Source organism: Odontomachus brunneus, unplaced genomic scaffold, assembly GCF_010583005.1.
Source record: "Odontomachus brunneus isolate Ranch 3 - 2012 unplaced genomic scaffold, Obru_v1 Obru_scaffold_167, whole genome shotgun sequence".
Classification (NCBI taxonomy): domain Eukaryota; kingdom Metazoa; phylum Arthropoda; class Insecta; order Hymenoptera; family Formicidae; genus Odontomachus; species Odontomachus brunneus.
The window spans coordinates 630018-655974 of record NW_022639617.1 but is presented as its reverse complement, the minus strand read 5'-3'; the positions used below and the strand labels follow the sequence as shown (position 1 = coordinate 655974).

Here is a 25957-nt window from a genome sequence, read left to right as displayed (position 1 = left end):
ATATATATATATATATATATATATATATATGTATATGTATTACTAGTTTATACTATTTAACATAATATTTTCATAATCAGATGCGGGATATGTCTGAAACATCCCACCCGTCGCCGCATACATCGAAGAACGTAAAAAATAAAAGAGCTTATTTACGAATAATATGCAATTTTAGATACTGACACGATGCCAGCAATTATTTACAAGTTTCTAAAGTATGTTTGGAGCAATATCGTGGCAGTTCGCTAGCTGCAGTCTGTTAATATTTATTGTATAAAAACTGTAAATTTATTGAGCGCAATTGTTTGCACATTAGCGAGATCATTGCACTATATTCGTCAACTGCACTCGACTGATACATTTGTTGGGTTGATGAAAAATGTATCATGCAATATTGACGTTATTAATCATGTTGAAACGTGATGCTTATCTCTTTTACTCTTATTTTTATTTCACAAAATCCTCGTCAATTAGCACCGCTTATAAGTTTGTCGATTTTGTTTTGTCTTGTTTCCACATAGTTATCCTTTCTTTTAAGTCGAGCACTGCAATATCGAAAGTAATCATCAGTTCAGCACATACCTAGACACGTAAAGTAGTAAAAGTCTCGGTGTAAAAAGCATTTCCAACAGTGAATCACGATTCGCTGTTATATATATCACGAATGTTTTTCGAATGTGTCCCACATGGAAATGCAGTCTGATAAGATGCCACTACACCACGAGCCAGTTTTAACTTAAAAAATTTGACAAGCAAGGAAGGTATATGTACGAAATAGCACACTTACTTGGTATAAGCATATCCTCGCTAAGAGGTTGCCGACTGAAAGGATCTGTGGCGCTATTGAGTAAATGTCTAATGATAACAGGTTTGTCCATGACAATCCCAGATGGTAGTTTGACGGGATCCTCCATAAGAGTGTCCATCAATGGGTCCCGGAATTCCTCAGGAGCATCGCCATAGTTTGCGTCGCGCACGCGATTTTCTCTCGCGATCACCGCTGCACGCTCCGCGAGCGCTATGAACCTTTCGATCTCTGTGGGAGTTTTTATCGCAGATCTTTCTAGTCTGCTCGCCGCGTCAGTAAATAATTCTTTACAGAATGAACGCTGCAAATAGAAATTTCTATATTATTTGATGTTAAGTATCCCAAATTCAGCCAAAAGCAGATAGCATTCTTTCTTATGAAACGATTACCGCGAGTCTTATAGAAAGTTAATGGGCTCATTTATAAAATGACAAAATTTATAGACTGTGATATATCCATATATATATTGCGAGTTATACTTACTTCGTCACTGGCTAAAGCAGCTGCAAAATTATCACAGTCAAGATGTAAATATATATCAACCAACTGACTGAGTAACGTCCTTGGTTGCCATCCGTACTTTTGCGGCTTTCTCACTCGCAGATTTTTGCACTTAGGTCCGCATAACTGTTGTAAATTGAAATTTAACATGGCACACAGTCGCCCGACCAATTCTGGTCGCAAGAACGGTTCTGTAATGTCGACCGTCAAGTAATGAAACATAGCAACTGTCTCCTTGGCTAGTGTAAGGTAGGACCTGGCTTGTCTCTCATCCGCTGCCAGCTGTCTCGTTCGCGATTGCTGTTGCTCCTGAGTAAACGCGTTCCACGCACTGGTGTCCGACATGAGTTCCTGTACTTCGTGTATACGCTTCAGAGATTCTAAACTTTCGTCGAGTAAAAAGGTAGTATCGTTCATTAGCATGTTGATGAATTTGACGAATTGCTTGCCGTTATTGCTCTCATTGACGATAGACGTTCGATGTACCGGGCTGTCCCACATTGATTTTAGGATTAGACTTATGTGATAACGTATTGAAAATTTGTCATAAAATTCGGAACTAGAGCCAGTGGTCTCGACGTCTGTATAAAACTTCATGAGATATGATGCCAGTAGTGTCTTCGATATAGGATGCGCCATAACGTGATAGTGAAGAATTTCCGTTCTTCCCTGTGGCAAACGCGACATTATTAGCGACACGGTTCGAGACTTCTAATTTGTTTAGTTGCAGTTTTCTGTGTGCGAATATATATATTACCTGTATACTGGGATTTATCACAAAAAGAACCTCGATGATCTTCGCGATCAGATACGGATTTCGTATGCAATGCGGTGTACACACAACGACGAGTAACCAAGTAATAAGCGAATTGTCCATATCGTTTGTTATTACCCCAGGACAAAACCTACAAGTGTGGATACAGATTTATCATTCATTACAGGAAATATAGGTACTACGTAAATGTATCATACGAAAGATATGAAAACGAGGAAACTTACTGAAGTATGAACAATAAGAATTCCGCTATGTCCTCCACATACCATTCAGGTAGCGCGGTAAACTTGTACGGGACTTCCCTGGGAAGCGGAAGTTCGGGCAGAGGATCGCCCGGAGTAGTCTCTGTCAAAAGGCTCAACAAAATCTCCGCCACAGACATATAAAACTCTAAGCACCTTCTGAGAAGGATGGGATCTATCAATCCCGCATCCGCACACGATTTCGATTTAACTAGCCGCTTCAATTGTTGCTTCCACTGTTTGATTAAGTCTTTGTTGTGCTCCGCGAAGGGTGTGTCCTTCCATTGGTGTTCGGTGGCTTGTAGTTCGTCGAGCATCTTTTGCAAATCTCGCAACGCCCGCAACTTCCTCTGATACCTCTGCAGCGCCGGTAGCAGCGCGATGTGGTGACAATGTAACGTGAGGAACCAACACTGAGTCGGGAATTTCGCCTCCGACCATTTATGCGTCTTCTCCAAGCTCCTCTGCCACTCCGCGACTTCACGCGAAGTAAGTTTCAGTCTTGTGTCATTCTTTATCTCAACGAAGCTGGAGGGATGAAATGGATACATGGGATCCACGGTGTCCAGTTTGATTTTCACGGAGAGCATCTGCAGAACCGACAGCAGGTTCAACATGAATCCGTCCCCAGCTAAAGTGAACTCCTCGGTCTGCATTTGCGCGCGTTTCTCATTGTGACGTATCAACGTCGCGAGATACGTCAAGGTAACGTCACGGCAGTTACTGTTCGCGAGTATCGCGTGGAACATCTTGTGTAACGAGCTTCTCGTGCTTTCTAACTCTTGTTGCAACGTCACGTTCACCGACTTGTCCGTAAATGGATTTCCACTGAAGAATTTCTCCGCCACTTTCGGCTCGTCCTCGGCGAACACCGACACCGAGAGAAACGGCCCTAAGAACGAGGTCCTGGTGAGTTCTCTGCCAGCGGCCGAGGTCATGATCTTGGGCAAAAATTGGACTTGATTGGTGATCAGACGGCAAATTGGACGTATATTGCCGTTCGGTCCACAGCGAATTTCTAACAGATCTTCCAGTGCCTCGATCGGCCTTCTGTGCATATTGCCGACCAAGCTCGTTTGTTGCATCGAAAGATACAAGACTTGCAAGATTGGAGTAAATATTTTACTAAATATCGTTGGATTCCCATGCGTCCTAGCCACAAGCTCGTGGAGATAGCCGCGAGGCAAGGTTTGCGATAATATCGGGTAGAGAAAATAAGCGGGATACATAGGTGTTGGAGTTTGGCAGTCAATGCCAATCAATCCTAGAAGAACAAGACTGGAATACTGAACACATTGTGCTCTCAAAGCTGTCAATACTTCGGAAAGAGGAGGTACGCTGGATCGCTGAAAGAGCAAGAGATAAATATCAGTATTCGATTTAGTGAAATTTGATAAAATTAAATTTTCACAAATATATATATATACCTTTGGATGATTCTTTTCTTCGGTCGCAACTCTTAAGTAACAATCTAGCAAATAAAGTAGACTTTTCGGTTGCGTTAATTTGGTGCCTATCGGCAATGGTATGGTCGGTAATTCAAAAGATGGAGGAATCACAATGGGACTCAATAAACTCGGACTCTCTTGGCTATTCGGACTGTCCTCGCAGTCTGATAATTTCTCTATTACGATATCTTTTAAGAGATCTTCCCCCCGCGAAAACAGATGTAATACCTCTATCAAGGCATGGTTAATGAGGTCTGCAACGTTCGGCTGTTTTTGCAAATATTCTGCTATACGCGGCAGATATATACTTCCCTCCACAGGACTCTTCCACGATATGCACAAAATGCGTGATATGACAGCGTGTATTTTATCTGTTGTTACTTCTATGCTTGAACTTGTTGTCTAAAATATAGAAAATACAAATGGAATACAATAGAAAATACAACACAATAAATTGAATACAATAGAAAATAAAGAAGACTGTAGGTAGTAAGTAAATTCAAGAGATTTTCTGTCTAGACAAATTTCAACAATTTGTTTCTACTACATAGGTTATGCACATGTATGTATACACATACATGTGTATAAATTGTTTCTCGAGTACAGAGTAAGACTTACACGTGATCTCGGTAAATCTTTCCTGTCAGATTCCTCAACTTCCATATTTTCAATTCCTGAGTCAACATCTATCCCAGAAGTATTACACTGTTTGTCACTACTTTCCTCTACTTCCATTGGTACATCAGCATGTTGAAATTGCTGCTGGGTAGATGGAGATATTGATCCTGCAAATGCTGTTGAAGGACCCGAAGTATTTGGAGATATTGAGGTGGTAGGGTTGATTAAATTGGCAGCCGTGTTACTCGTGTTCAAGCCCGCTAAATGGACTAACCGCCTTCTCCTCATCTAGAGCAGAATAAAACAAAGCATTGACTCAGAGTTTCTTCCAAGACTTTGCCAGAAGACATGTTACAAAGAGAACAAAAATTCTTTGTTCTGGAACAGTTATTTTTAGACGCTTGCTATGTGACATTACAGCAAACAAAAGAATAAAGAGTATAATCTACATGTTACATTTTGAACAATGTAGAAAACTAGAACTTACATATTTTCACAATTACATTGTTATCTCTACTGCAAAATCATAATTTTTGTACAATGAAAGGACTATATGTTTATCGATGAACTATGACTTCATTAGTCACAAGATTTCATACAGATTTCATAATGTTGCTTCAAATTAAGCAGACAAAGGAGAGAATGAATCCACAAAATCTAAGCGGAAAACATGACAACAAACAATAGAGGAGCTATGAAAAAGAAATATGTGCAGATTTTGAAAGCAGTATTTTAAAGCTCTGATCTCAGGACATTCATATAGTATATGTATACGCAATATACATAGTTAAAACAGCATGAAAGAAACTGTTGAGAAATGTTCTCTCTTCCTCCTTTTTTCCCTCTTTTACTCTCGACAAAGTTTCTACGGTTAAAGCATAATAATCGTGTTAATTACATAATTAGTTTTTTATGTATTATGTGCATACGAATTGTTTCATTTACAATTAACGCGACGAAGAAACAAATACTTGTCAAGTGACGTCGTCGGAAACGGCATCTAAAGAGAATTCTTTAAATTCACGTCGCGCGACTCAGACGTGATAATGGTTCATACGCAAATGGAAAAAAATATGAGAAAATCGCGAGTACATCGTGGATAAAGCGAGAGCATGGACAATATATTTTGCTGGTTTATTTTCTTTTTGGCAACGTTCCGCGCTCTCGAAACGAAATAAATGTACATGTGGGATTTGCACGTAAAAAAGGAAAGAAGGGAAATGCGAGAGAAGGAGAGAAAACGAAAAACATTGCAAAGTATAGAGAGCGCGGCTAAAATAGAAAAGGATGTCTGATATGACAATAAACCTAAAGTTTTTTCTTACAACTGCACTACACTCAGAATAGCCCCGACCATGTCTCGCTTACACTCTCTGCACTCGATAGGAAATATCGCGTGCTGGCGAGCGTTGGAGGGAAAAAGGAAAACGTGGAAAGGCGGCGAGACGGCATCGAGAGGACGATACCACAAAGGAGAAAGAAACGGCGGGTTGTTGTAGGGTTTGTCGAGCGGAGAAGCGAAGGATACGCGCGACGTAAAACGGTCCTACTACTCACTTCTTCCTGGCTTAGCTCGCTCATGGCGATTCCTTTATTCCGTCCGTTTCGTTGAACGTTAGCTCGGCCTCAGTTCGAGGACTCGCAATTGTCGGCGCCGCTGTGCGTGCACGCAAAAAGGGGATGCTTCTCGCGTCGACAATCGTGCCCGAGATGTGTCAGAAATTTGGACAGTCACTCCACATCTGTTTGCGTTTGGACGTGAGTGCAGCGATCTCGCGCCGAGTCACGGCCGATTGCTGCTGCCAGTCCAGTCTGCGTCGTCGATTCTTCAAAACAGCTGAGCAACTAACAAGCATCGGCACGCTCTCTACGTCCCTCTCTCGCTCCCCATTCGTCTCCCGCGCCCGTCTCGTCTCGCGCCCCCCTCCCCTCTCTCACGGCGTCCTTCTCTCTCTGTCCCGTCGATGGGAGTAACTCAAATCCATTTCAGACGGTTTATAATTCAAGGAGCAGCTCGGAACGCGACTCCGAACGTTCGACTTGTCGCGCGGACCTCCGCGGAGAAGATCGCTCGAGGAGGCTCGCGTGTTGCCACGTAAATAATTGATAATCCTCGCGTCAATTCTCCGTTACTCGCACGCGATCGATTCCATAAGAACGGTGCTTTGCGCACGACCGCGGTGCGTTTCCCGACGGCGGCGAATTGAACTTCCCGCGCCTACGTCGATAGGTCCGTATCGATACGCGCGATCCCTCGCGAAACACGATCGACCGCGACAGGACGAGTGTGCGACGACTAATCAATCGGCGAACATTGTCCAGGGTGCAACAAACGCTCGCGGCATCATTTATGCGCGCGTATGCGTCGCATGTGCGCGACCGCGTGTAATGGCTCAATAAATGGGAACAACGGGCGGCCCGTCTCACTCTCTTTTTCTCCCCGGTTTCTCTCTTCTCTCGCACTCCTTTCTCAAATATCTCTGTTCCCGCACTGACGGACGGTCGGTCGGTCGTGAACACCAACTCAACCTCCCTCTCTCTCTCTCTCTCTTTCTCTCTCTTTTTTTCTCTCTCCTTTTCTCCCTCCCTCCTTTGCTCCGCTGTTAACACTCAGGTAACGCTCGCGATATGCGGAGATCGGCCAAGGTTAGGTTAGACGGGGCGATTTCGTTTAAATAGCGCTTCGGCAGGCCGGGCCTGAGAAGTCGCGGCTGTTACACGAGGCCTCGTACGGGACGCAGTCGTCGGGGACGTTGCAGCGTGCTGTTTTAGCGCGAAGAGCGATATTGACGAGAGCCTATCCGTGGATTACTGCGAACGACTTGCTCGACGATTCCTCCTCGGCGCGATGAACATCGGGGAAATAATCGATTTTTCGGCGCTTGGTAAATAGTGGCTTCTCCCACACCTTCCGCGCAAGTGCGCTCTTTCTCTCTCTTTCTCTCTCTCTTTCTCTCTCTCTTTCTCTCTCTCTCTCTATGTCGCCGCGTCGTTGTGGTTGTGTCACCGTCGTATTATCCCATACGTACGCTCGATCGATCGGACTTAATCCGCTCGCAGCCCTGGCTGCGCGATGGAGTGGAACTCTTCTTAAATTAATTCCGTCGCAACATTAGTCCTAGCCGATCCCATTCGCCTTCATTACTTCCATATGTTCTTGATGCGCTCGATTTCTAAAAGTTAATTACACGTCCGCAAGACGGACAGCAGAAATTACTAAAAGACGTCTTAAAGACGCTCAAAAATCGTCTAAAAGAAGCAGAACTGTCTCTCGTCCGTCTTTAAGACATCTTTCAGTAGATTGTGCCGGGTAACATTACCTCGTATACATAAGTTCAAAGACAAATTAAATATGTATTAACGAGTTGAGGTATGATAAATATGGCGTCCTACGTCTCGCAGAAAACGTTGAAATTGCAATATAAGACGATGAGAGGCGGTCATGCGCGGGAAAATAACTCATGGATGAGGCCCGAGTTTCTGAGCTATCGAGAGATCCCGTCGACTAATTTCCCTTGAAATTTATTTGCTTCACCTGCATAATCCAAAAATTGTCAGTTTCAAATTGCGAGAATTCGTCTACCTCGGAGAACAATCACGCGATGACAAGTAAAGTTCGTGTTAAGTCGCTGAAATGCACGTAATTCTAAATTCTTTATTTTTTATACATCCAATTAATCAAATTTTTTTATTAAATAGAAAGAGGCCTAACTGCATTATAATTATATTCAAAAAAATTACTTGTGACTTATCATTGTTCTACCTTATCGGTGTATCGTTATCGTTACGACATGTTAGTTAGTAATTAATCCTTTGGCACGTGCTGGCGTATGATACGCCTTTGACAAATACACACGCGCAAATATCCTCGGAAAGTCTCTCGAGCTCAAAAGATAATACGTGATACAACAAAACTCCAGTCGAATTGCGTAGAATTGAAAATGTGTTTACATTTGAGTGTAGGTCACGCGTTATTTTTGTTACACATTTGAAATGGGTATCTTTAGAGTGCGTTGATTCTCCCTCTCGACGAGCGTCGCCACTGGCGCTACCGCCTGCGCATGAATTCGCGCGCAAAAATGGCGACAAGCGGGGCACGCGGCGCGGGAAAATCAACTTTGTCTTTACAATATGAAGTCGAATAAGTTGATGATAATCTCGAGATCTTACTCTCTTAAGGACCATTTTTAATAACTTTGCGGAATTCCAACTGAAACTGCTGTTGGAGAAAAAATGGAAAGTAAGGTTATAAAGGTTATAAGATGGATTAGTAACGCTACAGTTAAGCATAAAAGTGCACATCCTAATGAAATTTTCTATCATATTAGTGCACTTTTATGTTTATAGCTGTAGCGTTATTAATCTATATTTATAACTCTTCACTCTTCATTTTTTTTAACAGCAACTTCAATTGGAATCCTGAGCTAAAAATTCGTATCAATAAGATGTTTTGGAATGCAATCTTGAATATTTCTTGTGCCCCAATGTCGTATATGATTTATAATACAATAAGAATTCAGACAGCATGAGCTCTAAAAATGATGCATAAAATGACTTTAAGATGCCTTTTAGTCATCTTTATTTTTATCTACATCGTTTCGAAATGTCATAAACTTAATTACAAGACATCTTATCTTATGAGTGATTTTTAGAGCTCGTACTATCTGAGAAATATGGTTCGGAGGAGCAGATAAGAAGACTTCAAAGTATATTTAATTGCCGACGGTTCCCTCGAAATTTGAACGTTTTGCAGACGCGGAAATTCAGGAGCTGATAAAGGAGAGTGTGGCGGTGCGTGAGAATTCGTATTCGCCATACAGCAAGTTCAAAGTAGGCGCAGCGTTACGATGTGAGGACGGTAGCGTCTGGAAGGGCTGCAACGTGGAGAACGCATCTTTCCCCGCGGGTGTTTGCGCCGAGACGTCGGTGATCGCGAAGGCTGTGTCCGAAGGCAAGAGGCGATTCAAAGCGCTGACCGTGGTTGCCGACCACGACAACACGACCTTCACCGCGCCGTGCGGAGTATGCAGACAGATGATCGTGGAGTTCGGCGACATACCGATCTATTTGACGAGGTCCGATATGAAGAAAGTTTTACGGACTCGGGGCAACGAATTGTGCCCGCTCTCGTTCAAAATGACGTCATAATCGATTTCATCGGACTGCGATGAACGCGTGGAGTTTTATAAACGATTGACTTAATTCAATTATTTCCCCAATATTATACCTAGAGATTGCCTTATGTATGCTTTTTATGTACAATTTGTTACTGACTTAAGCTTTATTTTAGCGAAATTGACGATGCAGAAGAATTATTTACAAGGATGTGTACCTCGATTTTCCATAGGGTTTGAACACTTTTCAAACGATGCAGTCTGGAACGCAGTCGGCGGTTCAGTGAGAGAACTTAACTTTTGAGAATTAATAGAGAACGAATTCTCTCATGAACGATTGCGTTTCAAATTGCATTGAAGGAAAAAAAAGGATTCAAACCGTACTGAAACCAAATGCGGTCGCAACAGTGTATATATATATATATATATATATATATATATATATAAATACAGATTTTGCTATGAGTTCTCCAGTCAATCTCATTCCTTTCTTATAGATAGCGCTGAACGATATACGATATAAGATCAAACAACGTCGTTAACTGTCAACCAAACGTTTGTAATATACACAATACGCTCTAATATACATTCTACTTATTATAATCGACTATTACTATCACATGTAAATCATATAATAATAGGTCATATATGTACATCATACATACGATCACTGTAAAATTAAAGATAATTTCGTAACATTATAAATGCAGAAGCGGACGATTGCACATGTACGAGATGTCATCTTGATGATAGGCTTGCATTTACCAAAAGGGACACCTGCAACGCGTAATAACAAAGTTTATGTCCGTGAACATTTTTCTATACAATTTACATCATGCAAACGTCTCTTACACGCTAAAATAAGCTATAAGCAAGTTGTTAATACATATATAGTGTTGAAAAATTAAATGTATCATAAAATAATGAATATGTTCGTAACAAATAAAGAGGCAAATAGCCAAAATGCTATGAACAATTACGCACCATCCGATGTAACATTGACAAAGATTCTCGTTATTCGTGGCCTGCTGGATCAAGAGATCCACTTGTCGTCGAACGCTGAGAGTCTCTTCGTGCGAAAAATCGCGTCCAGTTAATTTATCTCTGACTCTCACTATGATCGCGAGAGCTTTTTTATTCAGCGCTTCTGGTTGATTATTATCACCTGCGAAAGAGTAAACACTGTATATGCTATGAAAGAAATTTATACTACGATCAGACGCCAATCAGAAAAGCGTATTTTTCAACCAGTTTATGCGATGAAATTTATATGATAAACTGAGTAAAGAAATATATATATATATATATATATATATATATATATATATATATATATATAAAATATCAGTTTATATTTTATCATAACTTTTAATGTCAAAGTTTGTTAAATTAATCGATAAAGACTGATCGCGGACATCGGGTTGACATTAGAAGTAATGATAAAATATAAACTGATTATATATAATCTTTATAACTGATTATATATTTTATTATTACTTCTAATGTCAACCTGATGTTCGCGATCAATCTTTATCGATTAATTTAATAAACTTTATCTCTTTATTTCTGTGAACTTGTAGCTTTATCTCTTTATCGATTAATTTAATAATGATTGTGCCACCAGTACCGAGAAACGTGTGAATTACCTCCATTTTCGATGCTACATGGTACGCCCTTCTTTGGTAAAGTGGCGGTCAGCGAATCGAGCATGTCTCCGTGCTCCTGGCTGCTGCTGGCGCTCATACCCTGAGCATCCGACCGTTTTCCCTTCTGCACCGCGTTGTCCATTAATCTCCAATTCAGAAGAGGGTCGTAAACGAACGCCTCTAAAACTGCCATCAGACTGTCTTTGTTCCGATGTAACACAGACATCACTGACTCGCAAGTCCTTCTGTACGTTCCCTCGATACCGGTCACCTCCATCGCGTTGATCAGCATTCGCGTCAAGCGGAACGGTATCTTCTCCGGGAACTTCTCACGCGTCATCGCCACCTCGAAGCAATCGCCGAAGTCGATGTGCAATATCTTCCCGCTGAGACGGTCCAGCATCAAGTTAGACGGGTGGCGGTCACCGAGACCGAGTATGTAGCCCACCATGGACATCACAGCCAAAGATCGCGTGTAATTCGTCCTGCGATCGAACCACACCTCGCTTGACGGCGACTTCAGCCACAACAGCCGCGCCAAGTCATCGCCGTGCGTGTGCTCGAGAGCATGTTCGAACACTTCGACCTTCTGCATGAGCATGAGATGATCGTAGTCGGGTGCCATCTGAAAAGAAAAAAATATACTATCCAGAAAATAATTATAGATATTATAATTATAAATAGTACACATATTAATAGAATATACATTATCTAAGAATATATTATATCTAAAAAGATATATAATTAAAAAACTATATTGTGTGTGTACTTATATATCGTATGTCTCGCCTGCTTTGAGATAATTGAAGCACTTAATAACACATAGATTTACAAAGAAAGAGAGAGAGTTTATCTGTCTTACCCGTAACATTATCCTGTGCTCAATATTGAGTAATATCTTCTTCTTCTCTCTGTAATCCCTTATGAGTGTATGAAGCGTATCACAATGTGGTACCCAGCCAATAAGTCCACTGTTCGTAGACAATGGGATCACAGCGTATCTCTGAAAGTAAAATCGAATTGAGAGGATCTTGTGCAAGTTGTATCTCCGTTTACGTTAATCGATTATCTGTACTAACTTGAATGGTGAGGTTTCTGCGGAAAGTGTCCGGATCGTGTAATAAAAGAGTGTTCACTAGGCCGAACAGCTGCATCACTCTTTCGTCTTGCCTCAAATCCTCGTGGCCTTTCAACAAGAACATGTAATCCTTACCGTTGCTGCCTGAAATATATTGAGATTGATTAGCGTTGCTCGGATCTTCTAATAAAGACGGCAACTCAACCGCGACATCAACTGACCTTTGATGCACAACTTCCTTGGTCGTTGTTTACTGGTTATTACTTGCATAGAACTATGAATACTCGCGATTCTCACAATCGACTGGCCAGGACTGTAGCTGCCCGGTACAGCCAACTCCAGGTCCCTGCAGAGAAGCAGTTTCGGACTGACGTATTGCAATTCTAAACTGGTCAATTGTGGCAGTTGTCTGGATATCCTCCGGAACACGTGATAATACAAGTCCCAAGCTTGATTCAAGTCCCTGACGTTTCGCGACGCTTTGTACCTGTGGCACCACTCCTGCGCCTCCATCAGATCCCTCCCGTACGCTTGGTTGAAAGAGGTCTCTTTCAGAGTCTGTGGTCCTCTCTCGAGCATTGCATGCAAAGGTTCTAACGTATCGAACATGCCCCTGACGTTTCTCTCTCCGAAATATAATCTACTAGCTTCTTCCAAGCCTTCGTGCCACAGTTCGTGCCACAGAATAGCGACTCTGATGAGCTCATCGCTCGCCATTATGGCTTGCTGGACTAAAGTCGGGCTGTGTTCGCACATGCTTTTCAGGATCTTATTGGCCGCGTTCTTTCTCGCGTGGCTGGCACTCTTCGAGGCTACTGTCAACGGATAAACCAGAGCCTGAGGATGCGACTTTCCTATATCAATAAGAAGATGGTGTATGCAGTGGCCGACCAAGGTCCTGGGTGTGTCGATCCTGGCTATGAGTTGTGGAATCACTTGCAGCCAAGTGTTTATCTCTATTAGCCTTATGCCCTCGACGACTGCGTCGTATACCTCCGGCCATTGGCCATAGTCAAACCAGAGTGTCAGCAAACGTAAAGTATCTTGCAGCGAGTTGCCGTCCGACAAGTTGATGGATTTGAAGAAGCCCTTCACAGCCGGTACGGTGAACTGCGATATGTACTGCGAGCTGGAGAGATTATTGCGCGTTCCATTACCAGGCGCGGTTTCTATGGCGGAGTCGTCCTGATGTTTATAGAACAGTACGGTCTCGTAATTCGTATAAGCGAAGGCGTGCCACGCTTTGTACCACGTTGGATCGTGCTGTGTCGCCGCGGCATAGTAAGACAACACTGCGGGTATCGAGTGCTCGTTTATGCCTTTCAACGCCTCCAGCCATTCGCCAAGTTTGAGGTAACATCTGGCGAGCAGTCTCTTCTTGCTCTCATGCTGTTTTTCGTCGTCCTGATTCACTATGCCCGCGGTGGTCGACTGCAAATACGTCTGCACGAAACGTTGCAGCTGATTATAAGCCTCCTCGCGTTTGTTCCCGACCCACAGATGCTTGCAGTAAGCGAAAGTCACCTGAGGATGTGTCGTTGGCAGAGGCTGATCAGGACTTAAGGAAGGATCAACGCCCAACAGCATTACCAGCGTTTTGTGACACAGCATCAAGCTACCACTTTTTCTACAGAGACTCGCGTACTTCAACCATGTGTACATGTCGTCCTGAGGTGAAACCACTAGTGTGTGCACTTGTATTATCTTCTGCCAATCCTCCACTATCCTCTGCCCACCTTGAAGCCTCTCCCACCACATGGCTTTGATGGCTGTCCTCCGTTCTGGCACCAGCTTGAACTGTATCACCTCTTCCAATTCTGCTAACTTTTGCACCTCCACCATGGCGTTGTATGCACGCTGATAACTTTCTCCGGCCATTGCTGTTAGTTCGGTGTCGAGAATATCTCTCGCGCTATCGATGAGCTGATGCGCGGTGTTGTACTGTTCGTCGTGGATAGCCAATACCGCCCTGTAAAACGCTCCGTCCTGAGTATCTTTCGGTATCAACGAGACGTACTGCTGCATACATTCCCATTGACCTAGACCCCACGCCGCGGCCGCTGCCATTCTCGCCATCCTCTGCTTGGTCTCGTCAGTTTGATTCGTCCAATGTTTCGTGGCGACCTCGTGCAGCTGGCCCCACTCGCCGAGAGCCTCTAGACAACGCATCTCGCCCAAAGTGGATTCCACATCCGCGGCGTCGCTCTCTAGACGTTCCTGGTACAACTGCAACGCTTTATCCCAATTGTGAAGCTTCTCGTACCAGCGTATCTGAACCTTGAGATCTTGCTGATTATGTTGATTCATCACGTACTCCAGAAGACCTTCAGCCGCTTCCTTTTGTTGCAACTTGTTATTGATGGAGATCAGAGACTCGAACACGCTGCTGCTTCGGTTCTTATGAAATTCGTCCTCTTTGTAGTGCAGCGCCTTGGCGTAGGCGCGACAGTGCATCGCCGTGTCACCTAGGATCTTGTTGTCCAACGGCAACGGACCTTTGTCGCAGTGCTCCATGAACTCGGCCAAGTTCAAGATGGTCTGCGTGATCTCCGTGGGCAACTCGGGCACCATCAACGCTTGATGCAGAGTCTGTATCAGCTCCGTGCGATACGTATCGTTTAATTCGGTCCAACACGAGACAAAAGCGGCATTGAATAGGTCGCGAGGCAGCACGGCGTACGTTTGCGCGAGTGCCCAGCAAGATCTCAGAGCCGGGGACGGGGATTCCTTGAGCAAACCAATGGAGAAGCAGCGCAACCACTCGAGCCAATCGTCCTTCGACACTCTGCGCGTCGCCGTCCACGCTTTTTGTAAATTCGAGGCCGACACGTGCAATCTCTTGATTGTCGTAGTTTCCGAGGGTGTCAGCGAGAGCTCGCGATTCTTATTCCGCGAGTGTCGCAGCCTCATCAACAGGAAATCCTCACCGTCCGCTACGGTCGTGTCGGTGAGGATCTTGTCCACGAGGACGTCATAGCGCGAGTTCACTATCTTGTGCTTCGTCATAACCTTCTGCACCAGCAAAATGAAGATCTGATATTTCTTGCCCAGTTGCATCACGACAGCGCAGAGCGTGTCCATGGCGGTGTTCCTCAGATCGGGGCATTGGTCCAATGTTCGTACTAAAGTGTGAACGATTCGCGATGCGAAGTCGCTGAAGTCCAGCGTGTCGGCTAGTAAATCGACCGTTTCGAGAGCGACCTTGTTCACGGCTATCGGACAGTCGTTTGCGTAGAACAGCTTCACAATCGGCGGCAGAACGAGGTGCAAATAATTATCGAGATTGCTGCCGAACGTCTGCAAGGCTAAGAGTAGCTTTACCGTCACCGCGCGATCCTTGCTGGTGTCGTGCGTCAGTACTCTCAATATAGGCGGCATCAGCTGCGGCAAATAGATTTTGAACTCCGCGCCCAAGGCCACGGCGATCTGCTCGACCAGCAAGATCAGCGTGCTCTGCAATGGGCTGTTCGCGATCCAGAATTCCTTGATCAAGTTGAATATGTCGTCCAGGTAGTTGCGTATGTGCTGCTTTACGATGGCGATGAGGACGGCCAGCTGTTGGAACAGGAACTCGCGGAAATTCACGTCGGCCGTGTGCACCACGTTCAGGAAGCTTGGCATTACTTGAGAGATGTAGGGCACGCACTTGATCCCGAGGCTTTTGAATATGAAGGTCACGGCTTGCACCACCATGGTGTGATGTTGGATAAGAGTTGGCTCGCGAATAATTCGCATGAGCGTCGTGATGGCGATTGCCGGATAGAACTCCTCCAACGTGGACGGCGACATGTTCACTAGCATTTCGCTGGTGGTCAAATCCTGAGTGTTCTCCACGTCGCTCTTGGCGTCGGCCATCGAACTCAGCGTGTCCAACTGCGAATCAATCTGTCCGAGATTCATCTTATGCTTGTACGGATCTAACGCACCTAACAGACCGAGCACTCTGATGGTCTCTCGCCGGATGATCGGTTGTTGTTCGGTCTTCAGGAAGTTGATGAGAACGTCCAGCAAAGACGGATACTGCATGTACGGTTTCACAACGTGGCCCGTACTGCCGACCAATTGGCCGAACACCCACAACGCTACGCCTCGTTTCTCGAGCGAACTGGCGTCTACCAGCATCTCCAGCAGTATCGACGAGAGCTCAGGCATCCACTGCTGCATCTCGGCACCGTTCACCTCTGCTAGATCGCCGATCGCGCGCAAAACAGCCAGTATCACACCCGGATTGGGGTCGGGCTCCTTCAGTTTCGGGACGAGGACCTTCAAGATCGGCTCCATGTACGGCCGAACGAGTCTCGGCGACGTGACGACCAGGTGGTCCAACATTCGGGCGGCTTGCTCCTTGTTACGACCCATTCCCGAGTGTTCCAGCTCCGTGAGAAAATGCACCAGAGTCTTCCGCAACGACGGCATGACGTAAGCAGGATTCAGAGTGCTGAGTCGTCCGACAGTGCGAACCGCTAGTTCTCGTATCTCGAACATCTCGTCGTTCATGGCGATGAACAAGGCGGACAAGTTCTCTGCTTGCGCCAGCTGTACGTCGAAGGAGTCGTCCAACGAAGCTAACACCCACAGGCGCACGTCGGGGTCTGTGTCGTTGATGCCTACCACCAGTAATTTACCTAAAACATTCGAGACGGTATTGGTGACCGTGGGACCGGACTGATTCAGCGTCAATCTCAATAGCCTGGAGCACGTTTTCACAGCCTCCAATCGAACCTCGGCCTGTTCCGACATCAGGAAATGGTCCGCGCATCTTTTCACGAACTGCAACAACGGATTGTTGTCGAAATTAAAAGTGCCTAGGGTCTTCAAGGCGAGCACTGTTGAGGAGACGTCATCTGACGTAGAATTAGGACTGGTCGCTGTCCACGGAGCTCCGGGATGTCTCAGTGGCTTCTGCATGAGAACTTGGGACAGCATTCGAAGCAGACCCTGAGATATATCCACTTGCAGAGATGGAATATTGTGCGCCAGTTCTCGAAGGGCAGTAGTCAAGATCGGACTTAGTCCCGTCGTGAACATAGGCTCCAGTAGGTCCTTCACATCAGGAGCTATGACTTGCTTGACCGCGTGACTCAACAAAGTGATGCAGACGAACACGGCGGGCTCTAAGGAGGTGCGCTTTTTACTGGGCGTTTCCTTAGACGGTAATAAACTCTTGATCACTTCCATGATCTTCGGTAGGTACGGCTTGATCGCGTCCTCCACCGCCACGGCTATGAAGCCGATCGCTGTGAACGCGGCGTAACGATCCTTCTCGCGATTGCGCAGAATCATCAGTAGATAGCCCAAAGACTCCTTCAGGTGTTCCTTTATGAATTTCTCCTTGTTGAATGCGGCTAGTCGCGGCAACAGCATCATGAGCGCGTGCTGAATGTGCGGATTTCGAGACATCTTCTGGTTCATCACGTCGTTGTAAATGTCGTCCAGTCTCTCTTGCATCAAGCACCTGCAAACCGCCGACTCTTGCGGCGGGCACAACGTGTGCTGAGATCCAGAGGCGTTCTGAGTGGAGCCGGCCCATTTCGACACTATCGTTGTCTTCAGACGCGGCATCAACGAGAGAATGTCGTTCTCGTTCTGCGTGGATCCATTCAGTCTCTCCATTAGAGCCTCATAGGTCCTCTCCCACTGCACGTTGCTGCATCTCAACAGCTCGTTCAACACCAACAACGAGCCGTGTATCCTGTCGTCTCTATTAATGCCCCTCTCCTTCGTGTGAACCTCTGCAAATCCATCCACTACCTCGTCGTAGCACTGCCTGTACCACTGAGCCTTGTGCATCTGTTTGGCAGTCTCTCGTTGAGCAGTGACCACCAATGCTGCACGCAGAGCTTCCACAGCGGCCTCTCTTATGGTGGGCTTGGGATCATGTATAGCATTGAATATCAGCTCGAAAAACGGCGTAACTTGTTGAAAGAAGTACGTCGGCACGGAGACAGCGAGTTCCCTCAGAATAAGTACAGCTGCGTGTTTCCTGCCTTCGTGTCTGTCCGCGCCAAGCCACTCGAAGGCACGTTTCACCTCAAACTCCACGTATTCGGCTGTATAGGTGCCTGAAACTAGCGCTAACTTCCCGACAGTCTTCGCGGCCAACTGCATGACTCCCACATCGTTCGACGGTATCAAGTTCCTAAGGTAGTTGGCGAATCGCACGGTACGCGTATTGATGTTACCCACTTCTGCACCGATAAGGCAAACTATGGCTAATATTCCACCCTTCTTCTCGTTCGCGTCGGAAGCCGACACCATCTCGAATATGTGATGATTAAAATCATCCATAAAGGAGATGATCTCCTCCTGCGATGCTTCTCGCAGCTCCCTTTTCACGTACAGGCACAAATCGCGCGCGGCCTTGTTTCGCGCCTCTTCATTCCTCGACTTGAGCCGTTGGGCAAATTGCAGCATAAGTGTATTCGTCATTGTTCCGGTATTATAATGTATAAAGTTTAGTATAATCGTGACCTCTTCATCTGCTTGATTACCTGAAAGGGCAGAAACAAATCATTTTAATTTCGCGTGCGACGAAGTGAGGTTAGGTGAGGTTAAGTAACGATGAGATATTTTCATTTATCGTTGCGTTTTCATACTTGACGTCAGACGAATTCCATGCTGTGGCGCAGTATTATCACGGACAATGCATTTTCTTCGATTTCCCCGACTAACAAAGTTTCTGGTGTATCTTTATCTAAACAGATACAACGCTAATACCACTCTTTTGATCCATACGGTCGCATTTTCGATCTTTCACATACTAATATTTCCACATGTCACTCCGCACATCATGCTCTTCATATTTATACAGTAACCGACAAGATCATGTGTATTCGCAATAAACATTACTAATTACTTTAACTTACGATGCTCAGTAAGAAAACAGATATCTCTCTTAGACGCTACTACTCATAACCTCAAAAGTATCCTGAAAGCGCTGCTGGCGCTACAGTTGTTCTCCGAGTTCGGAAAATATAACTCTGTTGACTCGAGAGCGTGATGTAATTATGTATATAAAAAATGATTGTTTATAAAGAATAGCGCAAAAAATATCGACAAAATGTTCTCAAGTCCTCTATTTCTCCCAAGTTCGTCGTTTTACTTTTTCTCTTACATTCTGTATGTATGTATATATATATATACTTGACATCACAAAATTTTACAAGATACGATTTACATAATCCAATTATTATATTTGATATATATAAGAAATAAAAATATAAATAAATAATTGGATATATGAAGTTATACAATGTAAATATATATAGCATGAAGCAAAATTAATTGAAATATACTTTCTAATTTTATTTACAAATATTATATACTCTTATACATTAAGTTTGTTATAATTATATTTTAATGATTTAATAATAGCTTAAATAGGAATGGGTAAGTCTCTTGCAACTAAAACTAAGATTTGATCTATACTTAGACACCAATTTGCTATGTTCTTAGAGACTTTGCACCAATTTTCACCATGATGAGGCTCTGCAGCAATGCATCTTTTTTTCACGTCATCTTGCTGCTCTTCCGTACCATTGAGCAACTCGAATTTATAAAAATACGCCCACGCATCTCCCAAATCCGGATCTATCTTCACTGTTCGATTGAACCAATCCCGGCATTTTGAGATCTTGTGCTCGCACCAGAACAATCTGCAATAGAAACACGTACGTAGTTTCTCATCGTTGTCTAGAATATGTTGTAAAATATGCGAGACTCACTTCGATACTGCCAGAAGAACGTGAGGATCGTGCTCGCATTTCTTCAGGGCGTCCACACTTTTGGTCTTTCTTTGCGGTCGTGGTTCCATAAAAATTGCTTCTGCCCAGAGCAAACCAGACGTAGGACATTCTTGCAACGCTTTAGCCATCAGTGTATTTGCCATATCACGTACACCACCGATTTTCAATTCGTTTCGTATAGATTCCAGCCATAATTCCGCATTCTTGGGGTTTTTGAGCCTGGCTTTTTCCAGAACCGAACGAGCTTTGGTCACTTGATTCCGCCTGTGCTCCAATTGCGACAATAGACGCCATAAAGGTATTGAATTCGGGCATTTCTTGATCTACAATATATGAAGAAAGTTATAATATGACTCAGGTGTTACATTCACGCGATTACATTTTCCTCGAGTATATTAAAATCACTTACCGCTTGATTATACGTTTCTAACGCTTTGTCCAAGTTATCCTGTTGCTCCTCAATTTGACCCTTCATTAGCCACAGTTTTGGAAAGTCATCGAAAGCTTCAAGAGCCTCTCGCAAGAGACGCAACGCTGCGTCGAGATTTTTAAGAGCCCACTCCAATTTGGCGCTTTTCATCATCACTCTCGGCGTCGGAGCCGATGCCCTCGCTTTCGCCAGTAAACGTCGCGCTCTCTCGTACTCTGAATTCTCAGATTCCAGCTTCACTGCAGCCAGCCAAATTTCCTCGGAATTTGGATTGGCTTGAAACGCGAGAGATAAGATACCTCTGGCTGCTGGCACGTCGCCCTGACAAAGAGATTTCAAGATAAGAGAAGATGAAGATCGAATGCGATTCAAATTTCATTTCATGCGATTCTTTACTCACAGCCAGCCATTTTGATTTGGCGCCCATCAACCAGAGTATTTCGCTCTTGGGACAATGAGCGACTGCTCTTTGCAACAAGGCTTCCAGGGATTCCCGCGTGCCGTAAGTCTTCTCGAAATAAGCCGCACGTAACCAGATCGATTTCTTGCTGGGAAATGCTGTCAATGCATATGCATAGACTGCTCTGGCGCATTCTAACGCTCCTTGTTGGGCACACTGCAAACAATATACTTTATTACTTTATATACTTTATAACAATATACTTTATATACAACAATATGATTTGTGTTAGTTCTCGCATTGTGTCATCACTCTTATAAAATTGAAACGGGGTAAAGAATCTTACAGTTTCCGAGTCTTCCATCCAAGTGTGTTTTCTGTCCTCCTCCTCTACTCCGAAACCGATAATAGCTTTGACGATAACCTGGCAACAATGTACCGCTCCCGCCTTCTCAGCTTCCATGGCTTCTTTAAACCAATGCTCCCTGTTGATCTCCACTCCGTTTGCGCTCAAGGACGTTATAGCGCGATCGATAATTTTCTCCACCATGTGTTTGTTGCCGTTCGCTTCTTCTAATTTCGCAGCGGTGGTCCAGATCTGTCGATCCGTCGGTATGTTCTCTCTGGCTTTATTCAGAACTTTTCTCGCGTTGTCGTAAGTCTCCAGTCTAGCGAGAGCGAGCCATAGATCCACACTGGTCGGGCAGCACTCGACCGCGCGACTGAGTAAGATACGCGCGTCCTCAGGCTCTTCCAGCTCGACCGCCGCCTTCCACAGTCGCACCGAGTTCGGTATATGCTCCAGAGCCTTGCGGTACACCCTCCTTTTCGCTTTCATTTCTATCTCCAAGTCCGCGGCTTTTATCCAGATCCTCACGGACGTCGGGATGTGTCGTACCGACTGTGCTATCACCGCCTTCGCTGTGTCCGGTGGCTGCAATCTTGCGGCTTCCAGCCACAGGTCCTCGGAAGTAGGATTCACCTCGCAACCCTTCATTATCAAGTTTCTCGCTGCCTGGACCTTTCCTGTCACTTCTTCCAAACGTGCAGACGCGATCCACGCAGGCGGATGATTGGGATTAGTCTCACGGACAGACTTCAACAATAATCTGGCTTTCTTTATGTCACTGAAAAGAATTGAAAAATCGTTAGGCGTTATTTGCGAATTCTTTGTATTACATTTAAATAATATGAAAAATATTTAATAAGCACACTTACTTTATGTCACCCCCATAAGTTGGTATCATGCTCTGCAAGTCTGTGAGGTATCCCTTTGGATCAACTACAGTTTGGCCCTCCACAGAATCAGAAACTTGGTTCAATTTCACATTCATCAGTGTGTTCCTGGCCTGTCCAATTTTCCGCAGATCAAGATCTCCTGTGGGAGTCAGCATACCAGGCGTCGCCACTCCTGGCATCATAGAAGCCAAACCACTGGATGGATTGATGCTGGTGGATGTCTCACCCCCTAGATTTCTGGCCAGTACAGAATCTGGCAGTGGAGTAAATTTCTCTGCTCTTGGATTGCGTTGTTTGCGATTTCTGGCATCTCCTACTTCAGGAACGTTTCTCCACTCATCTTCAGTTACGTTAACCAGCTCTCTCTTCAGATCTGAGAATTGTTGTTGGATCTTGGGACGTTCTTGACGATAACGTTCCAATTCTTCTCTGAGACGTTTCTCTCTGTATTCCTTACGTTTCTCATCCATACGTTTGTCAATGGCCTCATAAATTGCGTCTGCTTCTTCGTCATCTTTATCATAAGGATCCTAATATTATCAGGATATTAGTATCCTCAGTAATACTGAGAAAAAGAATTACTTTTACTTACTTTGCTGAAAAGGGAACCTCCATATCCAGAAAACTCATCATAATTTGAATCATTCAAGTCTTCCTCGTCTTCCTCCTCTTCTTCTTTCTTCTTTGCACGCTTTGTAGGAGGAGCGTGTCTGTCATCACTGAATTCAGAGTAAAATATAACATGTGATAATTTATAAATTCTGTGTTACTTGAATAGCAAAAAAAATAGATTTTCTACTTACGAAACGTCATTCGCATCTCGAGCGGGACCGATATCAGATCGTGTAGTGAATCCAGTAGCACTAGAAAATAAAGAGACAGGTTAAGTACGTTTATATTACAGCTATTATGATTATAGATAATATTCCTATGAATATTCATGTAATTATGTAGTCCATTCGACGTTACCCTCTGCCAACACCAGCAACATATCCCAACGGTGCTGGTACTCCTAAAAAGAGCTTCTTATTTCGTGTATTCAGAGAGACCGAGGGAACCGCCATTTTAACACGATTGTTTATGCGTGGGAACTTCTATAAGTTCTCTAAATACTTGAAGATGTTAACTGTGTTTCAAAATTGATCGTTTTTGAACAAGGACACTATAATTGAGTAGTAGAGAAGCTACTTTGCAACCATATGTTACTTCTGTTATTTTTCTGTATGTTATTTCAGACTCGTTATTTCTCTAAGGGTGCCGTCCCATTGAGCACGGATCGGAACGCCGGATCGGATTTCTTACTATAATGAGCGTTCCGTTCTCTAGTTCCGTTCCGTAAAGCGTCTTCTACAATGGCAGTAGGAGTAGTAGTAAGAAATAAGCAGTAAGCAAATTGACCAATTCCATTCTTACGTTTCAAAAATAATCGATTGTGATTAGTCTATTTACTTACTGCTTATTTCTTACTACTACTCCTACTGCCATTGTAGAAGACGCTTAAAAGTTTCCTCTACCAGTTCCATGTAGCAAAAACGGAACGGAATGGCGCGTCGGTCGCAAATAAATATGATTAATTCGTCAATATTTCGTTATTTTGACGCGACAGAATTAATTATATACATAATTTATGCAATTATCTTGCCGATAACATTGTCATGAATATTCTGAAATATTTAATTGAAGAGTGAAATATATTTTATAACTAGAAATCCGTTCCGTTTTTGCTACATGGGACTGGTAGAGGAAACTTTTACGGAACGGAACTAGAGAACGGAACGCTCATTAGAGTAAGAAATCCGATCCGGCGTTCCGATCCGTGCTCAATGGGACGGCACCCTAAGAATTGACCAATCATGTTGAGAATCGTCAATTATAAGGTCGCCATTTTTATGAATACTCGATCATTATTGGTCAATTCTTACGTTACGTCTTACGGTACTGTTACGAAAAGTGTGTGTGTTTAGCTTAAGTATTGGTCAATACAGATGCTGTTTATAGCCATTACTACTTCAATTCCTCGTCAAAAAAGTGGCAGCTCGTAGTGGAGACTTTTGGTCTGTTCTTTTCAGCTGCACTGCTGAACTGGTGCAATAAGTTAGAGTGAGAAAACATATATTTGTCTCACTTTAACTTATTGCACCAATTCAGCAGTGTAGTTGAAACATATATCTGTACAGGTACACATTTATACAAGAAAAACATTCTGGAGCAAGAAGATTGTCAATGGCTTGGTTTACATCGTGCACTTGATACGCGTACTAAATAGTAACTTTCTATTAGATAATCTTCGACTACACGTACTAAATAGTACGATATATATAAATTTTATATATATCATCGATATTAGATGCTTTCCAGTTGAGTACACTGTGTTACACAAAATCAGTTTATTGGTTGCATATTATCTTACAAGATATTTTAGATATGTGACCAATAAACTGGTTTGTGTACGTGTGTGTCAAGATGTGTTAAGCAATTGGAAAGCACCTATTGAAGGCAGCATTCGCACCAAATCCACGTCCTTTTAAAAATATCCACCAGTTCCTTACAGATACCAACCAATCCCTTTAACTCATTCCTAGTACAAATGGTGTTAGGGCGAAAATCGTGAGACCGCCCAAACCAGTAGTGAACCAGTAACTAGTACATTTTGTCGCTATGACAAATTTCATAACCTTCAAAGTCCCGGCTTAACCGCTGTCACAACAAAACGTGTTCGAACAAGTTCGGGCCTTGTAATTTTTGGAACGTTGCTTTGGGAGCTTCCAAGGCCTTATTCTATTCATTACACGAGTTAACAGTTGTAACCTTACATAGTAAAGAATTAAAAACTGGAGATTGGGCTTATGCTGGAAAGCCTGTAATCATAAAAGAGAAATTTCATAATCTATCATACTTGTTAACGATTAATATCTCGTTTTGCGGGGCAGTGCAACGATTTTAACTTTCATATTTGATTTCTACGTGTGAAAATAAACAATATTGTTGAATTTCAGTCAAATCAAATGTGAGGACTCTAAACTATATAATTACCAAGATTTGCCATAACCTTATATCCATTATACATTGGTTATAATTTTTAATTAATAAAAGTTTAAAGAAAAGACGTACCTTTTCTGTATATTTATTGAATCAACTGAAATATTACAATGCTAGAAGCATGAGTTGTCAAAAAGGAAATGCTAGTCGATCGAGACCGCAGAAACATCAAAATCGCACAGCCTTTAAAAATAACCTGCACGACACTTCTCATAAAACAAAGTTGCTTAATAGTATTGAAGTTGCCAATGTATGTGAACGCTGTAAAAAGATAATAGAATGGAAGATCAAGTATAAAAAGTATAAGTTGCTCAAAACTCCTGCAAAATGTACAAAGTGTGAACAAAAAACTGTAAAGCATTCGTATCATATCATGTGTTTACCTTGTGCCAAACAACAAGAAGTTTGTCCAAAGTGTGGAGTAAAGGGCGAAATTATGGAAGGAAAGCCAAGTAAAGAGGAACAAATTAAATTGGATGCAGAACTTCAGGCACTCCTGAAAACATTACCAGAAAGGAAACGAAGGACATTTTTACGTTACATACATCAGAAAGGTAATGATTTATTAAAAAAAAAATTTATATTTTGTTGTATAATGCATCAAATTGTTTATAATAATACGTTTTTGTTTAATGTTTAGATAAAAATAAGAAAGATATCTCTCAGTCAGGTACAAGTGAAGTTGACAGCAAGGACATAAGTGAAGATATAACAAATCCTAAAAGCAGAGAAGATTTACTAATGAAACTCAAGTTGTTATCTGTCAAAGAAGAAGAGAATGATGATAATTACGACAGTGATATTGATGATGATTTAGATTCACTTACATAGAAAAAATTGTATTAAATAAACTTTTAACTACAATGCAATCTTT

The 25957-nt window shown here is 43.3% G+C and overlaps 5 protein-coding genes across 6 annotated transcripts; 2 read left to right on the top strand and 3 right to left on the bottom strand.

The window, feature by feature from the left end:
* Positions 1-38: 38 nt before the first annotated feature.
* Positions 39-6890, bottom strand: LOC116851211 (ubiquitin conjugation factor E4 B). Its single transcript, XM_032830408.1, has 8 exons — positions 5950-6890; positions 4393-4680; positions 3754-4176; positions 2309-3672; positions 2067-2214; positions 1292-1978; positions 788-1109; positions 39-545 (listed from the first exon to the last, which is right to left on the bottom strand). The coding sequence occupies exons 1-8, from the start codon at positions 5971-5973 to the stop codon at positions 481-483; spliced, it is 3321 nt and encodes a 1106-aa protein (XP_032686299.1). The 5' UTR covers positions 5974-6890; the 3' UTR covers positions 39-480.
* A 149-nt stretch (positions 6891-7039) lies between these two features.
* On the top strand, positions 7040-10430 carry LOC116851215 (cytidine deaminase-like). The gene is made up of 2 exons (XM_032830415.1): positions 7040-7277; positions 9146-10430. The coding sequence occupies exons 1-2, from the start codon at positions 7241-7243 to the stop codon at positions 9538-9540; spliced, it is 432 nt and encodes a 143-aa protein (XP_032686306.1). The 5' UTR covers positions 7040-7240; the 3' UTR covers positions 9541-10430.
* Positions 10045-19186, bottom strand: LOC116851210 (serine/threonine-protein kinase mTOR). Of its 2 annotated transcripts, XM_032830406.1 has the most exons (7): positions 18827-19186; positions 12452-18721; positions 12232-12374; positions 12015-12155; positions 11153-11777; positions 10491-10671; positions 10045-10283 (listed from the first exon to the last, which is right to left on the bottom strand). In XM_032830406.1, exons 2-7 carry the CDS (start codon positions 18657-18659, stop codon positions 10268-10270), a joined length of 7314 nt encoding a protein of 2437 aa, XP_032686297.1. In that variant the 5' UTR covers positions 18660-18721; positions 18827-19186; the 3' UTR covers positions 10045-10267. The 2 variants fall into 2 exon arrangements, with proteins under 2 accessions (XP_032686297.1, XP_032686296.1); XM_032830405.1 differs by having other exon boundaries at positions 10045-10671.
* Positions 19187-19509: 323 nt separating this feature from the next.
* On the bottom strand, positions 19510-23349 carry LOC116851212 (pre-mRNA-processing factor 6). Its single transcript, XM_032830409.1, has 9 exons — positions 23014-23349; positions 22848-22907; positions 22637-22763; positions 22024-22574; positions 21152-21932; positions 20806-21021; positions 20385-20726; positions 19955-20298; positions 19510-19885 (listed from the first exon to the last, which is right to left on the bottom strand). Exons 1-9 carry the CDS (start codon positions 23106-23108, stop codon positions 19606-19608), a joined length of 2796 nt encoding a protein of 931 aa, XP_032686300.1. The 5' UTR covers positions 23109-23349; the 3' UTR covers positions 19510-19605.
* Positions 23350-24529: 1180 nt separating this feature from the next.
* LOC116851172 (uncharacterized protein C9orf85 homolog) lies at positions 24530-25952 on the top strand. The gene is made up of 2 exons (XM_032830319.1): positions 24530-25637; positions 25724-25952. Exons 1-2 carry the CDS (start codon positions 25205-25207, stop codon positions 25912-25914), a joined length of 624 nt encoding a protein of 207 aa, XP_032686210.1. The 5' UTR covers positions 24530-25204; the 3' UTR covers positions 25915-25952.
* The last annotated feature ends 5 nt before the right edge of the window (positions 25953-25957 follow it).

Excerpts from the sequence above, each read along its gene's own strand:
- LOC116851212 (XM_032830409.1), bottom strand. The coding sequence starts at position 23,108 with ATGGCGGTTCCCTCGGTCTCTCTGAATACACGAAATAAGAAGCTCTTT. Across the intron at positions 22,908-23,013 it reads GTTGCTGGTGTTGGCAGAGG|TGCTACTGGATTCACTACAC; the intron begins GTAACGTCGAAT and ends TTTATTTTCTAG. Across the intron at positions 22,764-22,847 it reads CGAGATGCGAATGACGTTTC|TGATGACAGACACGCTCCTC; the intron begins GTAAGTAGAAAA and ends CTCTGAATTCAG.
- LOC116851172 (XM_032830319.1), top strand. The coding sequence starts at position 25,205 with ATGAGTTGTCAAAAAGGAAATGCTAGTCGATCGAGACCGCAGAAACAT. Across the intron at positions 25,638-25,723 it reads ACGTTACATACATCAGAAAG|ATAAAAATAAGAAAGATATC; the intron begins GTAATGATTTAT and ends TTTAATGTTTAG.
- LOC116851211 (XM_032830408.1), bottom strand. The coding sequence starts at position 5,973 with ATGAGCGAGCTAAGCCAGGAAGAA. Across the intron at positions 4,681-5,949 it reads GCGAGCTAAGCCAGGAAGAA|ATGAGGAGAAGGCGGTTAGT; the intron begins GTGAGTAGTAGG and ends ATTCTGCTCTAG. Across the intron at positions 4,177-4,392 it reads AAGATTTACCGAGATCACGT|ACAACAAGTTCAAGCATAGA; the intron begins GTAAGTCTTACT and ends TCTATATTTTAG.
- LOC116851210 (XM_032830405.1), bottom strand. The coding sequence starts at position 18,659 with ATGACGAATACACTTATGCTGCAATTTGCCCAACGGCTCAAGTCGAGG. Across the intron at positions 12,156-12,231 it reads GCAGAAACCTCACCATTCAA|AGATACGCTGTGATCCCATT; the intron begins GTTAGTACAGAT and ends TTTTACTTTCAG. Across the intron at positions 10,672-11,152 it reads ATGTAGCATCGAAAATGGAG|GTGATAATAATCAACCAGAA; the intron begins GTAATTCACACG and ends ACTCTTTCGCAG.
- LOC116851215 (XM_032830415.1), top strand. The coding sequence starts at position 7,241 with ATGAACATCGGGGAAATAATCGATTTTTCGGCGCTTG. Across the intron at positions 7,278-9,145 it reads AATCGATTTTTCGGCGCTTG|ACGCGGAAATTCAGGAGCTG; the intron begins GTAAATAGTGGC and ends AACGTTTTGCAG.